The 24,834-nt window shown below is 42.4% G+C and overlaps 1 protein-coding gene across 1 annotated transcript in view; it reads right to left on the bottom strand.

Moving 5' to 3' along the window:
• The window catches only part of LOC134354662 (pappalysin-2-like), a 407,928-nt gene that overhangs the window by 88,990 nt on the left and 294,104 nt on the right, over window positions 1–24,834 (bottom strand). Inside the window, exons 16-17 of the mRNA XM_063063752.1 lie at window positions 23,404–23,617; window positions 21,813–21,981 (exon numbers count right to left, since the gene is read on the bottom strand). Coding sequence (XP_062919822.1) covers window positions 21,813–21,981; window positions 23,404–23,617 — 383 coding nt within the window. The remainder of the gene's footprint in view (window positions 1–21,812; window positions 21,982–23,403; window positions 23,618–24,834) is intronic.

Raw genomic sequence — 24,834 nt, 5'->3', positions numbered from 1 at the left:
AGTGCTGAGGAAGCAATGTGATTGTTGCAGGACTAAAGACAAATTGGAAAATTGGGCAAAAAAAGTGGCAGATGGAATACAGTGTTGGGAAATGTACGATAATGCATTTTGGTATAAGGAACAATAGTGCAGACTATTATCTAAATCGGGAGAAGGTTCAAATATCGGGGGTGCAGAGAGACTTAGGAGCCTTCATGCAAGACTCCCAGAAGGTTAATTTACAGGTTGAGTCTGTGGTAAAGGAGGCAAATGCAATGTTGGCATTTATTTCAAAGGGAATAGAATATAAAAGCAAGGAGATAATGCTGAGCCTTTATAAAGCACTAGCCAGGCCACACTTAAAGAGTATTGTCAACAGTTTTGGGCCCCATATCTCAGCAAGGATGTGTTGTCATTGGACAGTCCAAAGGAGGTTCATGAGGATGATGCTAGGAATGAAGGGGTTAACATATGTGATGCATTTGGTAGGTTTGGGCCTGTACTCACTGAAATTCAGAAGAATGCGGGGAGGGGGTGGTATCTCATTGAAACCTACCCAACGTTGAAAGGACTAGATAGGGTGGATGTGGAGAGGATGGACAGAGTAGTTACCATAGCAGGCCATGATGCATCTGGATAGAACACTGTACTTTCTGTGGTGCATTGATAGAAATTGGTGACCATCAAGGGGACAGGCCAAATTTCTTCAACCTCCTGAGAAGGTGGAGGTGCTGGTGAGATTTCATGGCTATGGTAACTATGTGTTTGGACCTGGACAAGCTGAGGTTCACTTCTAGGAACGTAAAATTCTTAAATCTCTTGAACTCAGCACTATTGATGTAAACAGGATTATGTGCAGCACACTTTTCCTGAAGGCAATGGCCAGCTCTTTTATTTTGCTGTCTTGAGGCCATATTACTTGGCTATCTCCTTTCTGCACTCTGACTCATCATTATTTGAGATGCACTCCACTACAGTAGTCTTATCTGTAACTTGCAGATGAGTTAGAACAGAATCTGGGCAAGAGAACGGGGTTGAGAAGGAAAAATAAATCAGCCAAGATTGAATGGTGGAGCACTCAATGTGAATAGCCTTATTTTGCTCACAGGTTTTAATTGAAGCTGAATATTTCCAGCATTTTCTGTGTTTCATGCATCTCAGTTTGTTTTTGATTCACTTACTTTAGGATGAAAGGTGACCCTCAGTTCAATTACAATTCATTACAGAACATAAGCTCTGAAGATGAGCTGTAGAAATAATTCATATCTTTCTAGGACATTAATTTTCTTGAGGAGTAAAAACTCCATCAGATAAGTGTCACAGTGGTGACTAACTAAAGAAGCTAAGGCTAGCCTGAAGGTAAAAGGTTGCCAAAAAGAGTGTCTACCTTGAAATATGGGAAGGTGTTATAAATGAGCAAAATATAATGGTGACAATAAAGAAGAAGAAAACAGAATGTGAATTAAACAGAAAGGAATATAAAGCGATTTCAAGAGTTTGACTCATAGATTTAAAAAAAAGAAGCAATCTCCTCAAATCATAAACCAGAAATAACTTGTATAAAAATAAATTCAAAGACTATGGACACACAAGATTTGAAATATTCATTCTACAACTATGATTCGAATTGTATTTGAATATCTCTGTCAATTATAATCAATGATTTTCAACATCGATCTCACTTTCTGTTCCAATAGGATACAAAAATAGCTCTGTAAATGCTAACTAACTATGGTCACATTCAAATAGGAGGCATATGCTAATCATGCATTTTGTAAAGTACAATGCGTAAAAAGAGTAAATTGAGGGTTAAGAAGTTAATATGCTGGGCTTTTATTTTGACAGGAAGACATCTTGTATAAGCCTTGGAGCTGAAAAAGCAGACTGCCTGCAACAGTGTCAGTGACATAGCAAAATGCACACATTGTCTTGAATTGGATCCAACCAGATGCCACATCAAATACAAAACTCTTTTTTTGTAATTAGTATAGCAGGTTTTATGAATGTAATGTTCCCATTAAAGTGAATGTCTTCATTCTGCAGTGGAATATGTTCTGACTACTCAGTCTACTCAGGTGATAATTGAACTCTGCAGATAAACCTGTGGGAATAAAAAAAATCTTTCCTGTGCTGTACAGACCTGGTTAAAATGCAGACTGAAATGCCTGGCTTCAAAGCTCCTCACTCTTTCCAAGGTCAGTTACAATGCTTTATAGTACAAAAGGATTCCTCACTGTGCAGGTTAAGTTTCAAAATTACAAAGTAGCTGCGCTTATTTTGGTCTTTTACATTCAATCAAAAGAACACAGCAGCAGGTTGGTTGTCCATCACATCTGACGATGATAGCAAAACCTATGCAGGAGAGACTTTAAAGTAGAAAAGTCGTCGCACTGGGACAGTTCCACTTCCTCGACCTCAGAAGTCGGGGTTCAGTGGTACGAGTAGTTGTCACAAACTGGGGTCTTCCTTGGTTGCAGTGGATCACCATGACTTCTTCTGTGCCTTGTCATGCCCCTTTGCTTTCTATGCAGCATTGAAAAACCATCTTCTTGGTCGTTGGGTTTCACTGTTGATCTCATCTGCCAATCCGCTGAAGCTGACTTCACATCTAGGACACGCATGTCCTTATTTCACCGGGTTATGAGGCCTGCCGGCTACCCTCACCTGGTTTAGCCTGCCTGATGGTGTACCGGGATGTGGCCAGTGTTACATGCAAACAGCTACTTGGAGCCACAGGTGAGAGCTGAAGGTCTGGTACGGACAGGTGAGTGAGCTGTCCCAGAATGGACACGACAAGCCCCTTCACCTGAGGAGCTACCCTTCCCTGAACACCCCAAACATGGTAACGTACATTGATGAATTCCTCCGTCAATAACAAAGACATAGTATTGTAGTAGCACTGATAGTGTTCTGATTTGCTTTGTATTTCATTTAAATACATAATTTGCTACACAGTTATATATATCAGATAGTTGCAACAACATATAGGTAAAGCCTTATCCTTTAACTGAACTTTCCTGACTCAGATTGTTATGTATTTGAGCCAGTCTTGCAACAGTTTTGGCAGATACTCACTAAATACATGTTTCTAGGACGTCTTATTCTGGCTTTACCATACCCCCTCTTGAGCCAATTAACATCCTACAGGAGGCCAGTGACAGGTCACAGTATGAGGGGAATCAGCAAGCTTGGATTAGAAGGCCCTCCCCCCACCATGACCGGTTGTCATCAGGACAGACTTGACACTGCTGGAAGAAGACATTGTGTATTACAAGAGCCTGCTGTTGGCACCTGCTTCATCAGATGGCACACTGGTACGCTCAGTCTGCATATCATGAGGGCATGGTAGGGATGTGTGGCAGTGATGAAGGGAAGAGATCCTTTAGAAATCCTCTGACTGCCCTTTACTGGGAAAGGAACAATGATGCTCATTTGTTAATGTAATGCTAGTTGATCTTTCATGCCATTTCTATCAAAAGCCTTAGTCTGGCTGTTAGCTTATAATGCTTAGCTGTGAGCCTGGGGTGTGCTTTTATTGCTTTTCCAAGAAAGGCAAATCAGGTCACTGTAGTTACTTAGAAACTGGTGAGTAAACCAAATTTGGTTTGGATTCAAATGCCTGCTCTGTTCCAGCTGGTTATCAATGGCCAGATTTCCTCATCATCTTTCTTGAAAGAATATTTTATATCTGCAGCTATACATGATGGACATAACAGAAATTGAAAGCATAATCAAGACAAGCTTAATGTCTATACAACATTACTTCTATTATATTGTGGCTTAAACTTTAGAGGCACAAGAAATAGATGCATATTTCAGCCTCAAGTTCCCTTGAACCTGATCTGTCATTTACCCTCTACCCTCATGGCTGATCCTGCGCTTTGGCCAACCTCCACCCCCCACCCCCATATATCTTGATCTTAGCTAGATATATACTCAAAATCAGAGACCCAAGGAAAAGGATTTCAAAGACTGGCAACCCTCTCCGTACAGAAATTCTCAATGGCTGATCTCCAGTCCTGAAGTTGTGCCACCTGGCTCCAGTCAGGGGGAAACAGCTTGTTGACATCTACCTGGTCAATGCAACCCAGAGTCTTGTGATTCCCTCCAAACTCTACTGTTGGCCTTGGCTAATTTTGCTCATTCCCTTCATGGGACAGCCCTCTGTCCCGTGAATCACTGTAGTTAACTTACTCAGCACAAATCCTTGGCGCAAGTAAACTAGGTATAGAAGCCAAAACTGCATTAAGTACTTCAAAGGTGGAATCACTAAACCTCTGAACCACCTCATAGCAAAACTTCCTTACTTTTGTACTGCAAACCTTTGCGATACACACCAGCAGAATACTTCTGTTCCTCAACATACATAGAATGTTTACCATCTGAACATAATGAAGCAACTCACCAAGATCCCAATGCATTCATTTACCATTTTTCATCTTTAAAAATGTATTTTGATTTTCTCCTTTAATCCAACACTGCACATTTTCTCACATCTTAGCCCTCCTCCACTTCTTTAACCTATGTACCTTTCAGTCAGTATAAAAAGTTCACATTCCAGCTTAATTCTATACCATTTGAAAAATGTACATAACTTATACTGAGTCCTTTCATTGAAGTCGTTGATATAAATTTTGAAAGCCCAACACCAATATTGAAGCGTGTTCAACACTACTAATTATAACCCACTACCCCGAAAATGATTCTTTCTTCTCCAGCCCTTGACCTTTCCCACCCACCAGGCTTCACCTATTACCTTTCAGCTCACCTCCTTCCCTTCCCCACATCTTTTTATTCTGGTATCTCCCCCCTTCCTTCTCAGTATTTAAGAAGGGTCTCACCCCAAAACATTGACTGTTTATTCTTTTCCATAGCTTTTGCCTGACCTGCTGAGTTCCTTCAGCATGACGTGTGTGGTGCTTTGGATTTCCAGCAGCTGCAGACTTTCTTATGTTTTTGAAAAAGATCCATTTATTCACACTCTCTGCTTTCAATTAATACTCTATTCATCCCAATAATCCAACTGTTCACATCTTTTCTCATGGAATCTTATTATGGTCTTTTGAAAATCACATTACATCAGCTGAACCTATCCCTCCATAACTTATCCTTATGGAGAGATGGCTGGTATACAAGTTAAATATTTTGTGCAATACAGAGCCGAGTGATGTTTACGCAACTACCTGTTTTGTGATTTCTTGTCCAGGAATACTTATTGCTGACACCTACATCCCTAACAGAAAACTTAGCTCTCCACTTTCCTGTGCCAATACCTCCCACACTAATGACCTGCTGAACCTAATCAGATCCAAACCCCAACCACGTCCAGCAGAATGCCAGAGCTTGAGTATGCTCAGAATACTACTCAGCAGTGAAACATAGAAAACATAGAAACATAGAAAACCTACAGCACAATACGGGCCCTTCGGCCACAAAGTTGTGCTGAACATGTCCTTACCTTAGAAATTACTAGGCTTAACCATAGCCCTCTATTTTTCTAAGCTCCATGTACCTATCCAAAAGTCTCTTCAAAGACCCTATCGTATCCACCTCCACCACCGTTGCCAGCAGCCCAGTCCACACACTCACTACTCTCTGAGTAAAAAACTTACCCCTGACATCTCTGTACCTACTCCCCAGCACCTTAAACCTGTGTCCTCTTGTGGCAACCATTTCAGCCCTGGGAAAAGGCCTCTGACTATCCACACAATCAATGCCTCTCATCATCTTATATGCCTCTCTATCAGGTCACCTCTCGTCCTCCTCCGTTCCAAGGAGAAAAGGCCGAGTTCACTCAACCTGTTTTCATAAGGCATGTAAATCTCCTCTGCACCCCTTCTATGGCTTCCACACCTTTCCTATAGTGAGGCGACCAGAACTGAGCACAGTACTCCAAGTGGGTTCTGACCAGGGTACTATGTAGCTGCAACATTACCTCTTAGCTCCTAAACTCAATTCCATGATTAATAAAGGCCAAAACACCGTATGCCTTCTTAACCAGAGTCAATCTGTGCAGCTGCTTTGAGCGTCCTATGGACTTGGACCCCAAGATTCCTCTGATCCTCCACACTGCCAAGAGTCTTATCATTAATACTATATTCTGCCATCTTATTTGAACAACCCAAATGAACCACTTCACACTTATCTGGGTTGAACTCCATCTGCCACTTTTCAGCCCAGTTTTACATCCTTTGGAACCTTTGGCATTAATGACAATACTAGGATTCTGTCAGGTAGTTGAACTGCAAAAATGAACCAGTGATGGTAATTTCCATATTTCCCCCAACACACATGCAAATTGCAAAGTCAGGAAATTGCTGCAAGCTTTTTCACATTGGGAGGTGAATGCCATTCTGTACTGTACTTCTCAAGAACTAGAGTATTGGTACAGGAACTTGGGTAAAGTGCTCTGTACTTGTGTCTCATTCTCACAAAAGGAACCTGCAGTAGGTTCCTTTCTAGACTGGTCCTTTCCTTGTAATTTTGATGAATGACAATGGCTACAAGGGCTTCAGGTAAAGTGGTACTTTATTTATTAAGGTTTGGATTTAATTTTTTTAAATTTTTTAACTCAATGATGGATCATTCATTTAACATTGAACATACATCAGTAGAGCACAGTATGGGCCCTTTGGCCCACAATGTTGAACCTATCTAAGAATCTCTTAAATGTCCATGGTACAAGGTATTAAGGTTCAATGTTTGGTTCTTCCTTCCATGTCTGCCTTTTAATTCATTTAATTTCTTCTGGTTTTGGACGTACAGGAAGTTTCAATGATTTGATAAGCTTACCTGTAAGATGATACTTCCCTCCCTTTTGTAGGGAGTAGGGTGAGGGGTGAGGGTTTGTTTTGACTCTCCCTCCAGCAGATCACATTATGGTGGAAGAGCTCTTAAACTGTGCAAGGCCCAATATTAATATTTTTCCCATATATTTCCAGAAGTTCTTGAAAGCCTGCACAAGTCAAGTTCATCCTTTTCTTCGGTGCAGTTAGTTTTATTCCTGCCGCAAATTCTGCTCCATCAGTTGCATAGCTTTCAGAACCATGAGTTGTATAAAGGCCACCAGACTGTGAGGAGAAACATTCCATTTCAAAGATGAAGCAGCTTTGGTTCAGTTTTTGACAAGGTCGCTTACTTGACACCAAGCCATAAAGAACCTGGATATATTCATGTCCTGCTGAAGGGTTTCGCCGAAAACATCGACTGGACTCTTTTCCATAGATACTGCCTAGCCTGCTGAGTTCCTCCAGCATCTGCAGATTTTCTCTTGTTTATGTTTCCATTCAGTTGCCTAGGGCTGCTTTTTCATTTGGTAGGCTCATGGGTTACCATTTATTTTTCTGTGCCTGGAATATGGTATCCAATTGGCAGGCACTGCGAGTGCATTTGGCTCCAAAATGAAATTCAATAAAATAATAATTTTACAAACACAGGAATGTATCCTGCCTTTTATGTAATGAGTACACTTTGTTCCTCTTCAATGCTTTCCAGTGGAGTATTTTTAACACCAAAAAGTAACTGTCAAAGTCACAGAAAGACACATATGCACACAAAGCCTCTAAAACCTGACAGCAATTTGCAGATACAATCTATTTAACTTTGACTATGCATTGTGAATTGTTTCTGTAAGATGCAGCACTATCTTCTTTATTATGTTTGTTCTTATTAAAGACATACTTGGCATGGGTTTATGTTAGAACATTTTATTACTGAGATGCTGCTCCATACTGAGTGAGTGTCATCCACTCTCCATGGTATGGTGACTAGAGGTGTTCCTCAAGGGTCAGTATTGGGTCTGCTACTTTTCACATTGTCAATGATTTAGATAGCGGAATTGATGGCTTTCTGACAAAGTTTGCAGATAATACAAAGATAGACTGAGGGCTAGGTAGTACTGAGGAAGCAATGCAATTGCTGCAGGAATCAGAAGGGGCAAAAAAGCGGCAGATGGAATACAGTGTTGCGAAATGTATGGTAATGCCTTTTGGTAAAACGAACAATAGTGTGGACTATTTTCTAAATGGGGAGAAGGTTCAAACAGCAGAGGTGCAGCTGGACTTGGAAGTCCTCGTGCAAAACTCCCAAGTTAATTTACAAGTTGAGTCTATGGTAAAGAAGGCAAATGCAATGTTGGCATTTATTTCATTTATTTGTTGTAATAATATTTGTGTCTTTCTGAGAACTCTGATCAACATGTTCATTTTTTACGTCTGCTGGCCCTTTTGGTGTACTGACAGGTGATATGTCACAGATATGGCTTGAAGCTTGTGGTTGTAGATTCACACAGTTCCTTCTCAGTGGTGCCTCTCGCTCCATCTGGATCTGTTAGGTGTGCAAAGCTACCTCCTCTTGCATATATCCTTGCATGGACCATGTGGCAGAATCGTGATCTCAGATTTGCACTTGGTCTCCAGACTTCAGGACTGGTAGGCTTTTTGCAGTCTTGTTGTGACACTGCTTCTGCTCCCAATCTGACCCTGTGTGCTCCTTTAGCTGTCAACAGGTTTTCGTGCACTGGAAGGTTAACGCATATACATTGATCCATCAACATTTGGGCCATTGAAAGGCCATTCTGCATTGGGACCTTCATTAGTTTTCATTAGACTTTTGTGGAAATCCTCTTGTCCATCATGCTCTCTTCATGAGGCCCTTCACTACCTCGACCGAACTCCCTGCTAGAACATTAGGTTTTGGGTGATGTGGGCTTGAAGTTATATGTCAAAACCCCCCCAAACATTACCATAGGATTCACGCTCGCAGTTCCAAAACTGTGGACCTCACGTCTGATTGCAGTGTCGTAACCTCTGGGTAATTGTAAGAGTAGTCTGTTACAACAGTATGACTCTTCCCATTACAATCAGACAAGTCCACTCCAACTTTGAGATTTGGCTTGACTGGTCCAGGGTGTGGTGTAAGCAGTTTTGCTTGCTGCTTTGGTCTGTTGGTAAGGCACATTTCACGTGAAGCTGATGTCTTGCTTCATTGTTGGCCAGCATATCACTTCACAAGCTCTATGCCCCTCATATCTTTTCTGGAGCATTTCCTTGCGTAGTGACACTGGAATCACAAATCTGTTCCCTTTGAAGATCATACCTTTCACTACTGACAGTTCAGCTTTGCATGCCCAATAATCCCGAATACACATTAGACAGTCATGCTTAGCAGCTTGCCATCCTTTTCATATTGTATCTTTGAGTACTTTTATTGTTTCATCTGTTCCTGCTGCTTTTCTAATCTGCTCTGTTCTCTTGGCCAATACTGGAAGGAAGGTGACAATCATGTCAACGTAGCACTGTATATCTGCATTCACCTCCTGGTCACTCTTTTCCTTCTTGTGAACTGCTCGAGACAGTGCACCTGCAGCAATCATATATTTTCCCGGAGTGTAGGTCATCTTCACATCATATTTCTGCAGCCTTATCAACATGCACAGTATCCTCATGGGACAGTCATACAGGGGTTTGAATGTAATTGAGACCAGTGGTTTATGGTCTGTCTCCACTGCAAAAGCTTGATGAAACCTTTCACATGCATATGTGCTGGTGAGAAATTCTTTCGCTATCTGTGCATAGTTGGCCTCTGCACTCATTAAAGCCTTTAATACATAGGCCATGTATCATCACGCCACTACGGTAGTACTGCTCCAAGGCCATACCGGGACACATCGGCCAAGACCCTAGTACGCCATTCCGGATCATGAAACTTCAGCATGGGCTCTTCAGTTATGACTCTTTTCTGGAAACACTCTTTTTGCTCAAGAGACCAAATCCACTCATTTCTCTACTCAAGGAGTGTCCTAAGTAGTGCTGACACAATTGACAGTCGAGGGGTGAACTTAGTCAGGTAAGTCACCATCTCCGAGGAATGTCTCCTCTTTGTTTTGAGGCTTCTCAGTGTTTTCAATGGCTGACACTTCACCCTCTTCAGATATAACATCTCCTTTGAAGATTAGTGTCACAGCCCCTAACTCACATTTCTCCTTACTTATTTGCAAATTGCTATTTCGTGTCACATCCAGCAATTGTCTCAGTAAGGTATCATGTTCATCATTGGTGGACCCCCAGACAATGATGTCATCCATTATGGTCTCAAAACCAGCTATGCCCTCAAAGATCACGTGGATGGTTTTATTGGAGACCTCATGTGCAGACAGAATCCCATATGGCAGCCAAAGAAAGCAATATCTTCCCTGTGGTGTGTTAAAAATATATAGTCTCAAACTTATCTCATCAAGCTTCATCTGCCAAAACCCAGATATCGCATCCAACATGCTAAACCACTTGGCAACTGCAAACCAGGACATGATCTACCCCCAAGTTGGCAATTTAAAATGCCTTCTCTTGATGACTTTATTGAGATCTCTTGGGTCTATAAATATCCGCAATGCTCCATTTTTCTTTTGCACAATAACTAGTAAGCTCACCCAATCTGTTGGTTCTTTAATTTTCTGTATGACATTCATCCATTCCATGCATGCTTGTTCTTGTTTAAGTTTGTCTCTTAAGTGGATGGATGGACAACAGGAGCTACTGTCTCATCTACATGGATTTTGTGTACACCAGGTAAGCATCCGAGCCCCTCAAAGACACCTGCGTACTCTTCCATGAGTGCTGGGTGATCATCTTTGGTCTGTGAAGGCACTGCAAAAACTTTTTTCACCAGGTTGAGCTTTTCACATGCACTGGCATATTGGCTGTACTCTCTTTTCTACAATCTCTAGGCTGTGCCTTTAGGTATGGCCCCTTGTGCTTGAAGGTCACTATACAGGCCCCTTTTACTGGAACATTCTCACCAGTATAGCTTGTAACTTTTAACTTCACTGGGTAAATCTTGCTGTTTTCTGTGAGAGTCTCGTAATCATGGATAACAGATTTGGGAAACACCTTGTGCACTGCTCCAGTTTTCACAATACGCACTGTTTGCCTGCTCTGAAGGCTCCTTAGCTTGTGGTCATATGGTCTTTGCAGCCCTACCCATATTCACAGCCATTTCCAGTGTCAAATCTTTTTCACTCAGCAGTCTTTCTCTGACCCTTTTATTTGGAATTCTGCAAACTACTCTGTCTCCAACTGGTGAGTTTCACAAATCTCCAAATTAGCTTGGCCAAGTATTGGTCAAAGCTAACATCTTGTTTCTGGTCAGAGGGAAAAAACTTCTCTCAGACTTGATGTTTCTCTTGTGAACAAAATTTTGTCATCAGAGTGTCAAACATAAAATCTGTCTAATCAATTTGAAAGCTGTTATAAACTTCCAAAGCATCTTCACCAATTACATGCAGAAAAATAGATGCTTTCAATTTTTCATTGGTCCCTCCCACTCCACTAGCAGCTAAATATGAATAAATCGCTGATTGAATTGCCGTTAAACCATATAAGTGCAAGAGGAAGTGCTTATCCAAGACGGGAACTCTCAACCCGAATCTCTCTTGGTGAATTCAGTCACTGCACAACGTGCTCTCTCGCCTCACTGGCCAGCTTCTCTCCGTCACTTGCTGCTAATGCCTTTCGTACTCATGCAGTCTCTTTCTCAGTCACACAGGTTATTCATTTACTCCCCGTGTTCAGACCTCATGCCAACTTTTGACACCATTTTATGTTTGTTCTTCATAAAGACAAACCTGGCATGGGTTTACATGAGAACATTTTATTACGAACTGATGTTCCACTGTGTTAGCCGCTCACCATTGTAGCTTCCAGTTCCGGGTGAACCGCTCACATTGCCCACTGGGAACCGAAGTTCTTTATTATGCACAGATAATAACACACTCTTCACATCACTGAAACTTAACTAACTGCAGTGTGCCATACTAAGCACAGCAAACAAATAGAATGCTGCTGAAACACATTTATAATAATAATGCATGTTCCTACATTATGCCTAATGTAATGAAAAGAACCACAGGGCCCTTGCCAGAAGTGATTAACAAACCTTGTCAGAGAACCACAAGAATCAGTGCTGGAATACTTACTGTTCGTTACAAAGCAGTTAGTATGATTGGAATGTTTGTAAGTGACATGACAATTGGTGGAGCAGTTGATAGTGAGGTCACAGGATAACATTCATGAGTCAGTAAGATGCAGAGCAACATCAGAAAGAATTTAATACTGATAGACATAAGATGATGCACTTCAGGAAGAGGAGGACAAGCACAGTGAATCACTGGACTCCCAGGAGAACTGAGAAACAGTGATCTTGGAGTAAAGTCCCAGAATCCCTGAATATGTTTCACTGTAAGAGAATGAAAATTTACATTACGAAAGTTAGGGCGCTGGGAAGAATTTAAGAGCCGAGGGACTGAGGTGAATAAGTCTCAGGATCTCTGAAGATGACAGCAAAGTTAAATAAGAACATCAGAATCAGAATCAGGTTTATTATCACCAGCATGTGACATGAAATTTGTTAACTTAGCAGCAGCAGTTCAACATAATATAGAAGAAGAAAAAAAAATAAAAAATAAATAGATAAATAGATAAGTAAATCTTATTTAGTACACTTTATACAGTATACTTATATTGAATAGATTAAAAATCGTGCAAAAAACAGAAATACTATATATTAAAAAAGAGTGAGGTAGTGTCCAAGGGTTCAATGTCCATTTAGGAATCGGATGGCAGAGGGGAAGAAGCTGTTCCTGAATTGCTGAGTGTGTGCCTTCAGACTTCTGTATCTCCTTCCTGATGGTAACAGTGAGAAAGGGCATGCCCTGGGTGCTAGAGGTCCTTAATAATGGACGCTGCCTTTCTGAGACACTGCTCCCTGAAGATGTCCTGGGTACTTTGCAGGCTAGTACCCAAGATGGAGCGGACTAAATTTACAACCCTCTGCAGCTTCTTTTGGTCCTGTGCAGTAGCCACCGCCCCACCCCCGCCCAATGATGCAGCCTGTCAGAATGCTCTCCACGGTACAACAAATAAGTTTTTGAGTGTATTTGTTGACATGCCAAATCTCTTCAAACTCCTAATAAAGTATAGCTGCTGTCTTGCCTTCTTTATGACTACATCAATATGTTGGGACTAGGTTAGATCCTCAGAGATCTTGACACCCAAGAACTTGAAACTGCTCACTCTCTCCACTTCTGATCCCTCTATGAGGATTGGTACATGTTCCTTTGTCTTACCCTTCCGGAAGTCCACATTCAGCTCTTTCATCTTACTGACGTTGAGTGCCAGGTTGTTGCTGTGGCACCACTCCACTAGCTGGCATATCTCACTCCTGTACATCCTCTTGTCACCACCTGAGATTCTACCAACAATGGTTGTACGTCAGCAAATTTATAGATGGTATTTGAGCTATGCCTAGCCACAAAGTCATGGGTATATAGAGAGTAGAGCAGTGGGCTAAGCACACACCCCTGAGGTGCACCAGTGTTGATTGTCAGCGAGAAGGAGATGTTATCACCAATCTGCACAGATTGTGGTCTTGTGGTTAGAAAGTCGAGGATCCAGTTGCAGAGGGAGGTACAGAGATCAGGTTCTGCAACTTCTCAATCAGGATTGTGGAAATGATAGTATTAAATGCTGAGCTATAGTCGATGAACAGCATCCTGACATTGGTGTTTATGTTGTCCAGGTGGTCTAAAGCTGCTTGAAGAGCCATTGAAATTGCATCTGCCATCGACCTATTGTGGCGATAGGCAAATTGCAATGTGTCCAGTTCCTTGCTGAAGCAGGAGTTCAGTCTAGTTATGAACAAGCTTTCAAAGCATTTCATCATTAAGGCAGCTCATATTATTCTTCTTAGGCACTGGTATAATTGCTCCCTTTTTGAAGTATATGGGAACTTCCACCTGTAGCAGTGAGAGGTTGAAAATGTCCTTGAATACTCCTGCCAATTGGTTGGCATAGGTTTTCAGAGCCTTACCAAGTACTCCATCGGGACCTTCCGTCTTGCGAGAGTTCACTCTCTTTAAAGACAGTCTAACATCAGCCTCTGAGACAGGGTCATCAGGTGTAGCAGGGATCTTCACAGCTGTAGTTGTATTCTCCCTTTCAAACGGGCATAGAAGGCGTTGAGTTCCTCTGGTAGTGAAGCATTGCTACCATTCATGCTATTGGGTTTTGCTTTGACGGAAGTAATGTAATGTCTTGCAAGCCCTGCCAGAGTTGTTGTGTATCTGATGTCGCCTCCAACCTCATTCAAAATTGTCTCTTTGCCCTTGAAATAGCCCTCGGAAAATCATACCTGGTTTTCTGGTACAGGCCTGGATCACCAGACTTGAATGCCTTCAGCTGACGACGTACCTCCTGATTCATCCATGGCTTTTGGTTTAGGAATGTACAGCCTTTTCTCCTTGGAGCAACAGAGGATGAGAGGTGACCTGATAGAGGTGTATAAGATGATGAGAGGCATTGATCATGTGGATAGTCAGAGACTTTTTCCCAGGGCTGAAATGGTTGCCACAAGAGGACACAGGTTTAAGGTGCTGGGGAGTAGGTACAGAGGAGATGTCAGCGGTAAGTTTTTTACTCAGAGAGTGGTGAGTGCATGAAATGGGCGGCCAGCAACGGTGGTGGAGGCAGATACGACAGGGTCTTTTAAGGGACTTTTGGATAGGTACATGGAGCTTAGAAAAATAGCGGGCTATAGGTAAGCCTAGTAATTTCTACAGTGGGGATAAGTTCGGCACAACTTAGTGGGCCGAAGGGCCTGTATTGTGCTGTAGGGTTTCTAAGTTTCTATGTAAGTCTTTGTGGGTACACACTCATCCACACAGGTTTTAATGAAGTCAGTAACAACTGCAGCATACTCATCCAAGTTCGAAGATGAATCGCTGAATACAGTCCAGTCCACTGGATTCAAAGCAATCCTGCAGGCGCTCCTATGATTCCCTTGTTCATACCTTCCTGGTCCTCACTACTGGTGCTGAAGTCTTCAGTCTCTGCCTATACTCAGGGAGTAGAAATACAGCCAGGTGACCAGACTTCCCGAAGTGAGGGCATGGAATAGCACAGTAGGTATTCTTGATGGTGGTATAGCAATGGTCCAGTGTGTTGTTTCCTCTGGTATTGCAAGTGGCCTGTAAATGGTAATTGCTTAGTGATTTTTTCAGACTGGACTAGTTAAAATCTCCCAAAACAATGGAGAAGGTGTTAGGATGCACTGTTTTGTGCACGTTGATCCTATTGCTCAGATCATCTAAAGCCCGATTGATGATCTGACTAAAGCCTAAGGTGGAACGTAAACTGCTACCAAAATGACCCCAGAGAACTCCCGTGGTAGGTAAAAAGGACGGCACTTAACTGCTAGATATTCCAGGTCTGGTGAGCAGAATTGGGACAGCCCTGATATATTTGTGCACTAAGAAGAGTTGATCATGAGGCATACCCCTCCACCACTGCTTTTGAGAGACTCTATAGATCTATCCTGACGGTGTATAGTAAACCCATCAATCTGAATCACTGCATCCGGTACAGAACGGTTTAACCAGGATTCTGTGAAACAAAAGACACATGTGGTCCTAATGTCCCTCTGATTCAACACCCTAACTCTGAGATCATCGATTTTATTCACCAGAGACTGCACATTTGCCAGCAAGATAGTAGGTATTGGGAGTTTAAGACCCTGTTTCCTTAAATGCATTTGTAACCCCGATCTATGGCCATGTTGCTTCTGTGGGCACCTTCGTCCATAGTCAGAGTTGTTTCTGTCAGTTTTCAGCAGCGGTAGTCCGTTTAAATGCACTAATACATCTTTGTTGACTGTACTGACCTTGGAAGCAGTTGTGCTTTTTAGCTGTATCAGGCTGAAATGAGAATATTTAATGGTATCCATTGAGAGTACTGCTGCTATTCGAGTCGCCCCTAGGCGCCCCAGAAGTGATAGTCAGTCATGAAGGCAGTACATGGGATACTCACTTTCCTTAGCCAGGTCATAGAATCTCATGGCAGGGAAATTATGGCACAACTTCATAAAACATTGGTTATCCATCTACAAATGGAGTATTGTGTGCAGGTCTGGTCAATGCACTGTAGAAATGGTACAATTGCACTGGAGTAAAGGAGAAAAAAATTCTTAAGTATCTTGCCTAAGATAGAGTACTTCAATTGTGAGGGTAGACTGAATAGAGACGAAGTTTGTTTTTCTTGGAATCAAAGAAATTGTGAGCTGATAAGTGTATCCAATACATGCGGAACACAGATAGAGTAGATAGCAGGAATTTTTTCCCATAGGGAGAGCTCTAGAACTATTGGGTATATTTATGGGTAAAGGTAAAGTTGGAGGAGATGTGAGGAAGACTTTTTTTTCCATTGAAATATGGGACACTCTGCCCGAGAGGGTGACGGAGACATGTACTTCAAAGTTCAAAGTAAACTTATTACCAAAGTACATCCTGTATATGTCACCATGTACAACACTGAGATTCATTTTCTTGTGGGCATGCACAGTAAATCCAAGAAACACAATAGAATTAATGAACTACTGTAAATAATAGAATGGACAAACAACCAGTGCTCAAAAGAGAACAAATTGTGCAAATAAAAGATATTAAATAAATAAGGAATAAATATCGAAAACATGAGATGAAAAATCCCTAAAAGTAAGTCTGTAGGTTGTGGGAACAGTTTAGTGATGGGGTGAGTGAAGTTAACCTCCCTGGTTCAAGAGCCTGATGGTTGAGTGGTAATAAGATGCAATCAGTCAGTATACTCTCCACCACACATCTATAGAAGTTTGTTAAAGTTCTAGATGTCATGCTGAATTCTTTGCAAACTCCTAAGGAAGTAGAGACGCTGCTGTGCTTTCTTCCTAATTGCACTTATGGGGTGGGCCTAGGACAGGTCCTCTGAAATGATAACACCAAGGAATTTAAAGTTGCTGACCCTCTCCACTTCTGATCCCCCTGATGAGGACTGGCTCATGGACCTCTGTTTTCCTGCTCCTGAAGTCAATAACCAGCTTAACACAAAATTTAAATCTAGATAGGCATTTGGTAAATCAAAGGGCCTGTTTGCACTATGCTTCTCTAAGTTACAGAATGCTGTGCCAAGTGCAGAGTTGCAGATTCAGATACATTTATCACATGTACATCGAAACATAGAGTGAGCATTAACATGCAACAAAACCGAAGGATACGCTGGGGGAAGTCTGCAAGTATCACCACGCATTCCAACTGCAAAATAGCATGTCCACAATGTTCAGCAGAACAACACAAACAACCCCAACAACAAGAAGAACAGTAACATTATCAACAAAACAAGTCCCATTCCCCCTCCTATCCACACAGGCAGGCAAACACACACGCACACACACACACACACACACACACAGTCCTCCAATGCCAGGACAGGCCGTCTCCAGCCTCCAGCAAACTGGCAAATTTGCAAACGTTGAACATTCAACTTCCCCTAAAGACTCAGAGACCTGCAGACTCAGGCTTCAGCCATCGAGGAACAAAAAGATGAAAGAAGAGTGAAGCATGCCCACCACTCCCCCTTCAAAATGGGGAAAAATTTCCACAGCTGCCCGAGGTTAAACTTATCTTGAAAGCCCTAGATAGAGTAGGTGCTGAGAGGATGTGTCCTCTAGTGGGAGAGCTCAGAGCAGAGGACACAGTCTCAGAATAGAAAGACACTCTTTAGAACAGAGATGAGGAGGAATTTCTTTAGCCAAAGTGTGGTGAATCTGTGGAATTCATTGCCACAGATGGCTGTGCAGGCCAAGTCAATGGGTATATTTAAAGCAGAGCTTGAGAGGTTTTTGATTTCTCAGGGCATCAAAGGTTACAGATAGAAGGCAAGATAATGGGGTGAGAGGGATAAAAGTCAGCCATGATGGAATGGTGAAGCAGACTCGATGAGCCAAATGGCCTAATTGTGCTCCTATGTCTTATGGTCTTAATCACTGCTGATGACATAGGTGTCAATCATTGTTGGTAATAATGTTTCCATAACCTATTAAACAATGGTGACACACGTTTGCAAATAAAATGAAGGGCAACATTTTTGATGCATACTGCTGCATTTACTGCAAACACTTAATTAGGTTCCCCATAAAAATATGCCCATGGCCGAATCCAATTCAAAAGAGCATTAAGCCATTTATGCCAAGAAACAAGTGAATGACATTAGTGTGGATATTAGTGAAGGAAATTAGTCATTATGTTGCAGCTTTATAACACTCTGGTTAGAGCACATCTGGAGCATTGCATTCAGTGCTGGTCATCCATTATAGGAAGAATATGGAGGCCACAGAGAGAATGATGAAGAGGTTTTACTAGGCTGCTGCCTAGATTGGGGGCATGTGTGATAACAAGAAATGGTAGCAGAATCTTATTTGAAAGAAGAAGAAGGAGTAAAAGAGGTAAAAGATATAATTTCATGAACTGTCTGAAGGAAGTAGCCTTTGGTCGTGTTGTTTGCTGGCACCATCTTCTTCAACCCAAAGGGCAAAGAACTCGGGGCCAGCAATGCATTTCAGCAGTGTCCAACGGCCCTGAACTCAATGCAAAGTAACTTTGTACAAAAGTTTAAACGGGACGGGGGGGGGGGGGAGGATATCATTTAAAAATGAGTTACATAGGAATTTCTTCTCATAGAAGGTGGTGGACTTCTAGAAAACTGGGGAGTTGTGAATCTAAATCATTTTAAGTATTTAAATAAATTATAATTATTTAAAGAAATAGATACATTTCTGAAACAAGAGCTATGGAGTATGGGGAACTGATGAGTTGAGGCCTGGGCATACAAGCTATGGTCATATTGAATGGCAGGGCAAGCTTGAGGGGCCAAATAACCTTCTCTTTCTCTTGCATTGTTTTCTTGTGCAGCAGTGAAATAGAGTCAAGTTAAAATAACCAACAAACCCAAGATCATCCTTTTCATCAGAAATGCAACATCACAGACCATACTCTGAGGCCTTTGGTAATACTAACAGGTAATCAAAATCCTGCAGTAAATTTAAAATAGAAATAGAAAACACAGGAAAATATTTACCAAGTTAATCAGTATGATCCAGTACTTAATACTTTGGTAGGCACATGAATCGACGTAAGAGAATCCCAGTGACCCACTACAAACTGGAATGGGGACTGACCAAGAATGCTATCAATGAACACAGCATTACAGAGCACAGAGGGAAGCCCTTCAGTCCATTGGCAGCATATAATAAGTTTCCATGTGTATGCATTGAACTTTATCAGAGGGATTTTGTTAGTGTCTAGGACATGCCCCATTGCCATCTCCCAGCAATTTCAGCAAAATTTGCTCAACAAGAGCTGCACACATCAAAGTTGCTGGTGAACGCAGCAGGCCAAGCAGCATCTATAGGAAGAGGCGCAGTCGATGTTTCAGGCCGAGACCCTTCGTCAGGACTAACTGAAGGAAGAGTGAGTAAGGGATTTGAAAGCTGGAGGGGGAGGGGGAGATCCAAAATGATAGGAGAAGACAGGAGGGGGCGGGATAGAGCCAAGAGCTGGACAGGTGATAGGCAAAAGGGGATACGAGAGGATCATGGGACAGGAGGTCCGGGAAGAAAGACGGGGGGGGGGGGGTGACCCAGAGGATGGGCAAGAGGTATATTCAGAGGGACAGAGGGAGAAAAAGGAGAGTGAGAGAAAGAATGTGTGCATAAAAAAGAGTAACAGATGGGGTACGAGGGGGAGGTGGGGCCTAGCGGAAGTTAGAGAAGTCAATGTTCATGCCATCAAAGCTCTACGCTTCTTTTTGGATTCCAGACCTAATCAGTTCCCCTCTACCACCACTCTGCTCCATCTAGCAGAATTAGTCCTTACTCTTAATAATTTCTCCTTTTGCTCCTCCCATTTCCTCCAAACTAAAGGTGTAGCTATGGGCACCCGTATGGGTCCTAGCTATGCCTGCCTTTTTGTTGGGTTTGTGGAACAATCTATGTTCCGTGCCTATTCTGGTATCTGTCCCCCACTTTTCCTTCGCTACATTGACAACTGCATTGGCGCTGCTTCCTGCACGCATGCAGAACTCGTTGACTTTATTAACTTTGCCTCCAACTTTCACCCTGCCCTCAAGTTTACCTGGTCCATTTCCGACACCTCCCTCCCCTTTCTAGATCTTTCTGTCTCTGTCTCTGGAGACAGCTTATCCACTGATGTCTACTATAAGCCTACTGACTCTCACAGCTATCTGGACTATTCCTCTTCTCACCCTGTCTCTTGCAAAAACGCCATCCCCTTCTCGCAATTCCTCCGTCTCCGCCGCATCTGCTCTCAGGATGAGGCTTTTCATTCTAGGACGAGGGAGATGTCTTCATTTTTTAAAGAAAGGGGCTTCCCTTCCTCCACTATCAACTCTGCTCTTAAACGCATCTCCCCCATTTCACGTACATCTGCTCTCACTCCATCCTCCCACCACCCCACTAGGAATAGGGTTCCCCTGGTCCTCACCTACCACCCCACCAGCCTCCGGGTCCAACATATTATTCTCCGTAACTTCCGCCACCTCCAACGGGATCTCACCACTAAGCACATCTTTCCCTCCCCCCCTCTCTCTGCATTCCGCAGGGATCGCTCCCTACACAACTCCCTTGTCCATTCGTCCCCCCCATCCCTCCCCACTGATCTCCCTCCTGGCACTTATCCGTGTAAGCAGAACAAGTGCTACACATGCCCTTACACTTCCTCCCTTACCACCATTCAGGGCCCCAAACAGTCCTTCCAGGTGAGGCATCACTTCACCTGTGAGTCGACTGGGGTGATATACTGCGTCCGGTGCTCCCGATGTGGCCTTTTATATATTGGTGAGACCCGACGCAGACTGGGAGACCGCTTTGCTGAACATCTACGCTCTGTCCGCCAGAGAAAGCAGGATCTCCCAGTGGCCACACATTTTAATTCCACATCCCATTTCCATTCTGACATGTCTATCCACGGCCTCCTCTACTGTAAAGATGAAGCCACACTCAGGTTGGAGGAACAACACCTTATATTCCGTCTGGGTAGCCTCCAACCTGATGGCATGAACATTGACTTCTCTAACTCCGCTAGGCCCCACCTCCCCCTCGTACCCCATCTGTTACTCTTTTTTATGCACACATTCTTTCTCTCACTCTCCTTTTTCTCCCTCTGTCCCTCTGAATATACCTCTTGCCCATCCTCTGGGTCACCCCCCCCCCGTCTTTCTTCCCAGACCTCCTGTCCCATGATCCTCTCGTATCCCCTTTTGCCTATCACCTGTCCAGCTCTCGGCTCTATCCCTCCCCCTCCTGTCTTCTCCTATCATTTTGCATCTCCCCCTCCCCCTCCAGCTTTCAAATCCCTTACTCACTCTTCCTTCAGTTAGTCCTGACGAAGGGTCTCGGCCTGAAACGTCGACTGCGCCTCTTCCTATAGATGCTGCTTGGCCTGCTGCGTGCACCAGCAACTTTGATGTGTGTTGCTTGAATTTCCAGCATCTGCAGAATCCCTGTTGTTCAACAAGAGCTGGTTATTCCAGATGGCACGCTTGCACAAAATTGCATCTTCGAAATAGTTCCTCAATGGGCCATTTCTCTCACTATCAACCAAGTACGAAGAGTTACCAATTATTACATATTCTTTAATTTGCTGAAATAAAATAGAAAGTATTTAAAAAAAACAAAATATTACGGATGCTGGACATCTAAGGTAACACATTCCCTTTGTTCTCTCTGTTGTTCCGAGATCCTCCAGGATTTTGTGTGTTGCTCAAGCTTGCTTTTAAGGCATTCTCCGTTCTGATGAGGAGCTATTGATGTGAACATTTACACCTCTTCTCTCTCTAAAGGTATTAGTGATCCACTTAGTATTTCCAGTACTCATGATTTGAAAAATATTTATTGTTATCAGAATTTTTGAAGGATAAGTTTAAGATCAATGTTCAATGAACAACAAAATTTCTTACCTTTTTAGTGCGGTCATAACAAGTAATAACGCAGCGGCTATCAAACTGAAAGCCATTCGTGCAGCTGTACATTCCCTGGAAGACGAGGGGAGGTGGGTCACAGAGTACAGGATTACAGCTACCTTCTTCCCAATATCCTCCTTCCAAACACTGCAGCTTCAGAAACTTCCTGCAGACAAAGGCATATTGTAAGTTCTGCAAAAATAGAAGAGTGAGGACTATTACACGAAACTAATCAAGTTATCTCTCCTTCTTAAGCCCATCCCTCTAAATGGAGCATTATGATAATAGAACTATATTTAAGATCTAACTTTTGTACATATCTACAGCTCACTCAAAGCTCAAAATGAAATTTTATTATTTTATGATCATTATTTCCTGGCTGATTTTTCATAAAAGTCTGCTGCTATTAATTTTATTTTTCATTAAAAGTCTGTGATTACACCTACTTTAATACATTAAGTTAGATCTCAAATTATCTATTTCCCAGTAGGAACCACTATACTATTGCATTGTTCTGAGAACCTGTTCTGACTGAATTCCATAAATTCCATGAAATGGTCTTCCTGGCTATAATTGGCATGCATGTTCAAAGTTTCTCCATATTTGAGAGGGTTGAAAGATCAGAACTGTATATTTCCAGCATGTGACTACATCTTTGCCAGTTTTCATTATAATGATCATCCCAACTCCTTTACAGGACAACATGTGGAATATAAAGTGACTCCAGTAATAAAACACCACTCAATTCTTTCTAACTGACTCCTGTATTTCAGGCACATTGCATCCTGATCTTGCCATAAACCCAATGCACATCCTGCTTCAAAGGCCAAAGATTCAATGAGCTGCCCACAGTCTATGTGTAAAATCTCAGGCTCACCTCTCGGGTTACATATGGTATTATGCATTCTGATCAGATATTGTTCAGTCTCGGACTAATATGATCAGTCATCCCTATACTGGAGACAGATAGTGAGTTGATGCAAAACACACACACTTTTGTTTCCACTGTGTTCTTATAAACTGACAGTGAGGTTAAACCACCTTACTCAGAGCACAGATGTAAACACTGTTAGTCTGGGAGTCATTGAGTGGGCCTTGTGCAGCCCACCCCTTAACAGGTCTGGCACAATATCTGTATATAATGGCATAAAAGAAAGCTGTGTGCATGTGTGGACATAGATACAAACAATGTAACTGTATGCTAATGTCTCAAGGCATTTCACAGAAGCATTAGCAAACAATATTAATTAGCAAGATATATTAAGTGTTAAGACAAGTGAACAAGAGCTTGGTCAAACACTCAGGTTTTAAGGAGTATTGTAAAGGAAGAAGAGAGAGTTGGATGCTTTAAAGAATGAATCCCAGAGTTAAGGATCTCAGCAGTTGATGGTACAACTGCAAATAGTGGAATGCAAGCAGAAATACACAACTCATGCAGGAACAACTACTTATAAGTCCAAGGCAAGCCTTTCATTTGAAGCCACTGACTTCAATAGTAGTCCTACTATCTCCAGTGCCTGACGCCTCTGCTCACAGCAAATAAGTCTAATTTACACAGGAACCTCCACTTCTGCAGCATCTTACTTACTTCCTGGATCGTTTGTCACTGTTCACATGTACATAATAGCCGGGGTTGCATTTGTATCTGCAGGTAGAACCGATGTCATGAGCTCCTTGTAGGCATCTTGGCACCAGCAGTCTAGCATTAGGCACGGGTGGAGGGGCATGGCATTCCACCTTGCAGTAGGCTTCAGGCAAGGACCACAGACCATCTTCCATGCACTTCAGGGAGAAGTTATCACCTAAAGACAAAAGCATGAATGCTGTAGCACACTCTGCTTTGCCCCATCTGACAGTACAACTGCCAGGGTAGCTGTCACAACATCAAGCATTAAAATCTCCAGTGTTCATTGAAAATGTGATGAGTGGTGCATCAACACACATGGTTTTATTATAGGTATAAATTATTAGCAGTTCTCAGAGGATAATAATTAATATGATATTTTCATATTTCATAACATAAGGTCCTCAAAACAAAATCATTCAAACATAAACCACATGGTTAGAAAGCTACCAGTAATATTTAATTGATAAGTTAGAGGATGACAGGGTTGAACAGTGGTTTAGCAAACCAGGGCTCTTGAATATTCCCTCAAATAATCTTACTCACTTGCTGTACTGTCCTCTCACTGATCAGGCTTTGAGCAAAGCTATTAAAAGTAAATCCAGCCACCAGGAAAAACACATGAACAGTACTGGGGGAGGCTGTTAATGGTACAAACATCTATAGAACTCCTTGCATGATCTCATTCTGCCTACATCACCAGTCTTGTCTCCGATAGTAAACCAATGGATTCCCAATTCAACAATATTTTTGGTAAGAGATACCATCTGATCTCAATAAAGAGCCAGTAACTCTGGATCCCACGGGAGAGTACTGCATTGTTACTCAAAGGAACACTGACAATGGAGCATTGCTTTATGGAGCTTTAGTAACATAGAAACATAGAAACATAGAAAATAGGTGCAGGAGTAGGCCATTCGGCCCTTCGAGCCTGCACCGCCATTTATTATGATCATGGCTGATCATCCAACTCAGAACCCAGCCTTCCCTCCATACCCCCTGACCCCTGTAGCCACAAGGGCCATATCTAACTTCCTTTTAAACATAGCTAATGAACTGGCCTCAACAGTTTGCTGTGGCAGAGAATTCCACAGATTCACCACTCTCTGTGTGAAGAAGTTTTTCCTAACCTCGGTCCTAAAAGGCTTCCCCTCTATCCTCAAACTGTGACCCCTCGTTCTAGACCTCCCCAACATCGGGAACAATCTTCCTGCATCTAGCCTGTCCAATCCCTTTAGGATCTTATACGTTTCAATCAGATCCCCCCTCAATCTTCTAAATTCCAACGAGTACAAGCCCAGTTCATCCAGTCTTTCTTCATATGAAAGACCTGCCATCCCAGGAATCAATCTGGTGAACCTTCTTTGTACTCCCTCTATGGCAAAGATGTCTTTC

The sequence above is a fragment of the Mobula hypostoma genome, chromosome 12 (genome assembly GCF_963921235.1).
Source record: "Mobula hypostoma chromosome 12, sMobHyp1.1, whole genome shotgun sequence".
Lineage (NCBI taxonomy): Eukaryota > Metazoa > Chordata > Chondrichthyes > Myliobatiformes > Myliobatidae > Mobula > Mobula hypostoma.
Note: the sequence above shows the minus strand (reverse complement) of the source record. Positions and strands in the feature narration are given on the sequence as shown.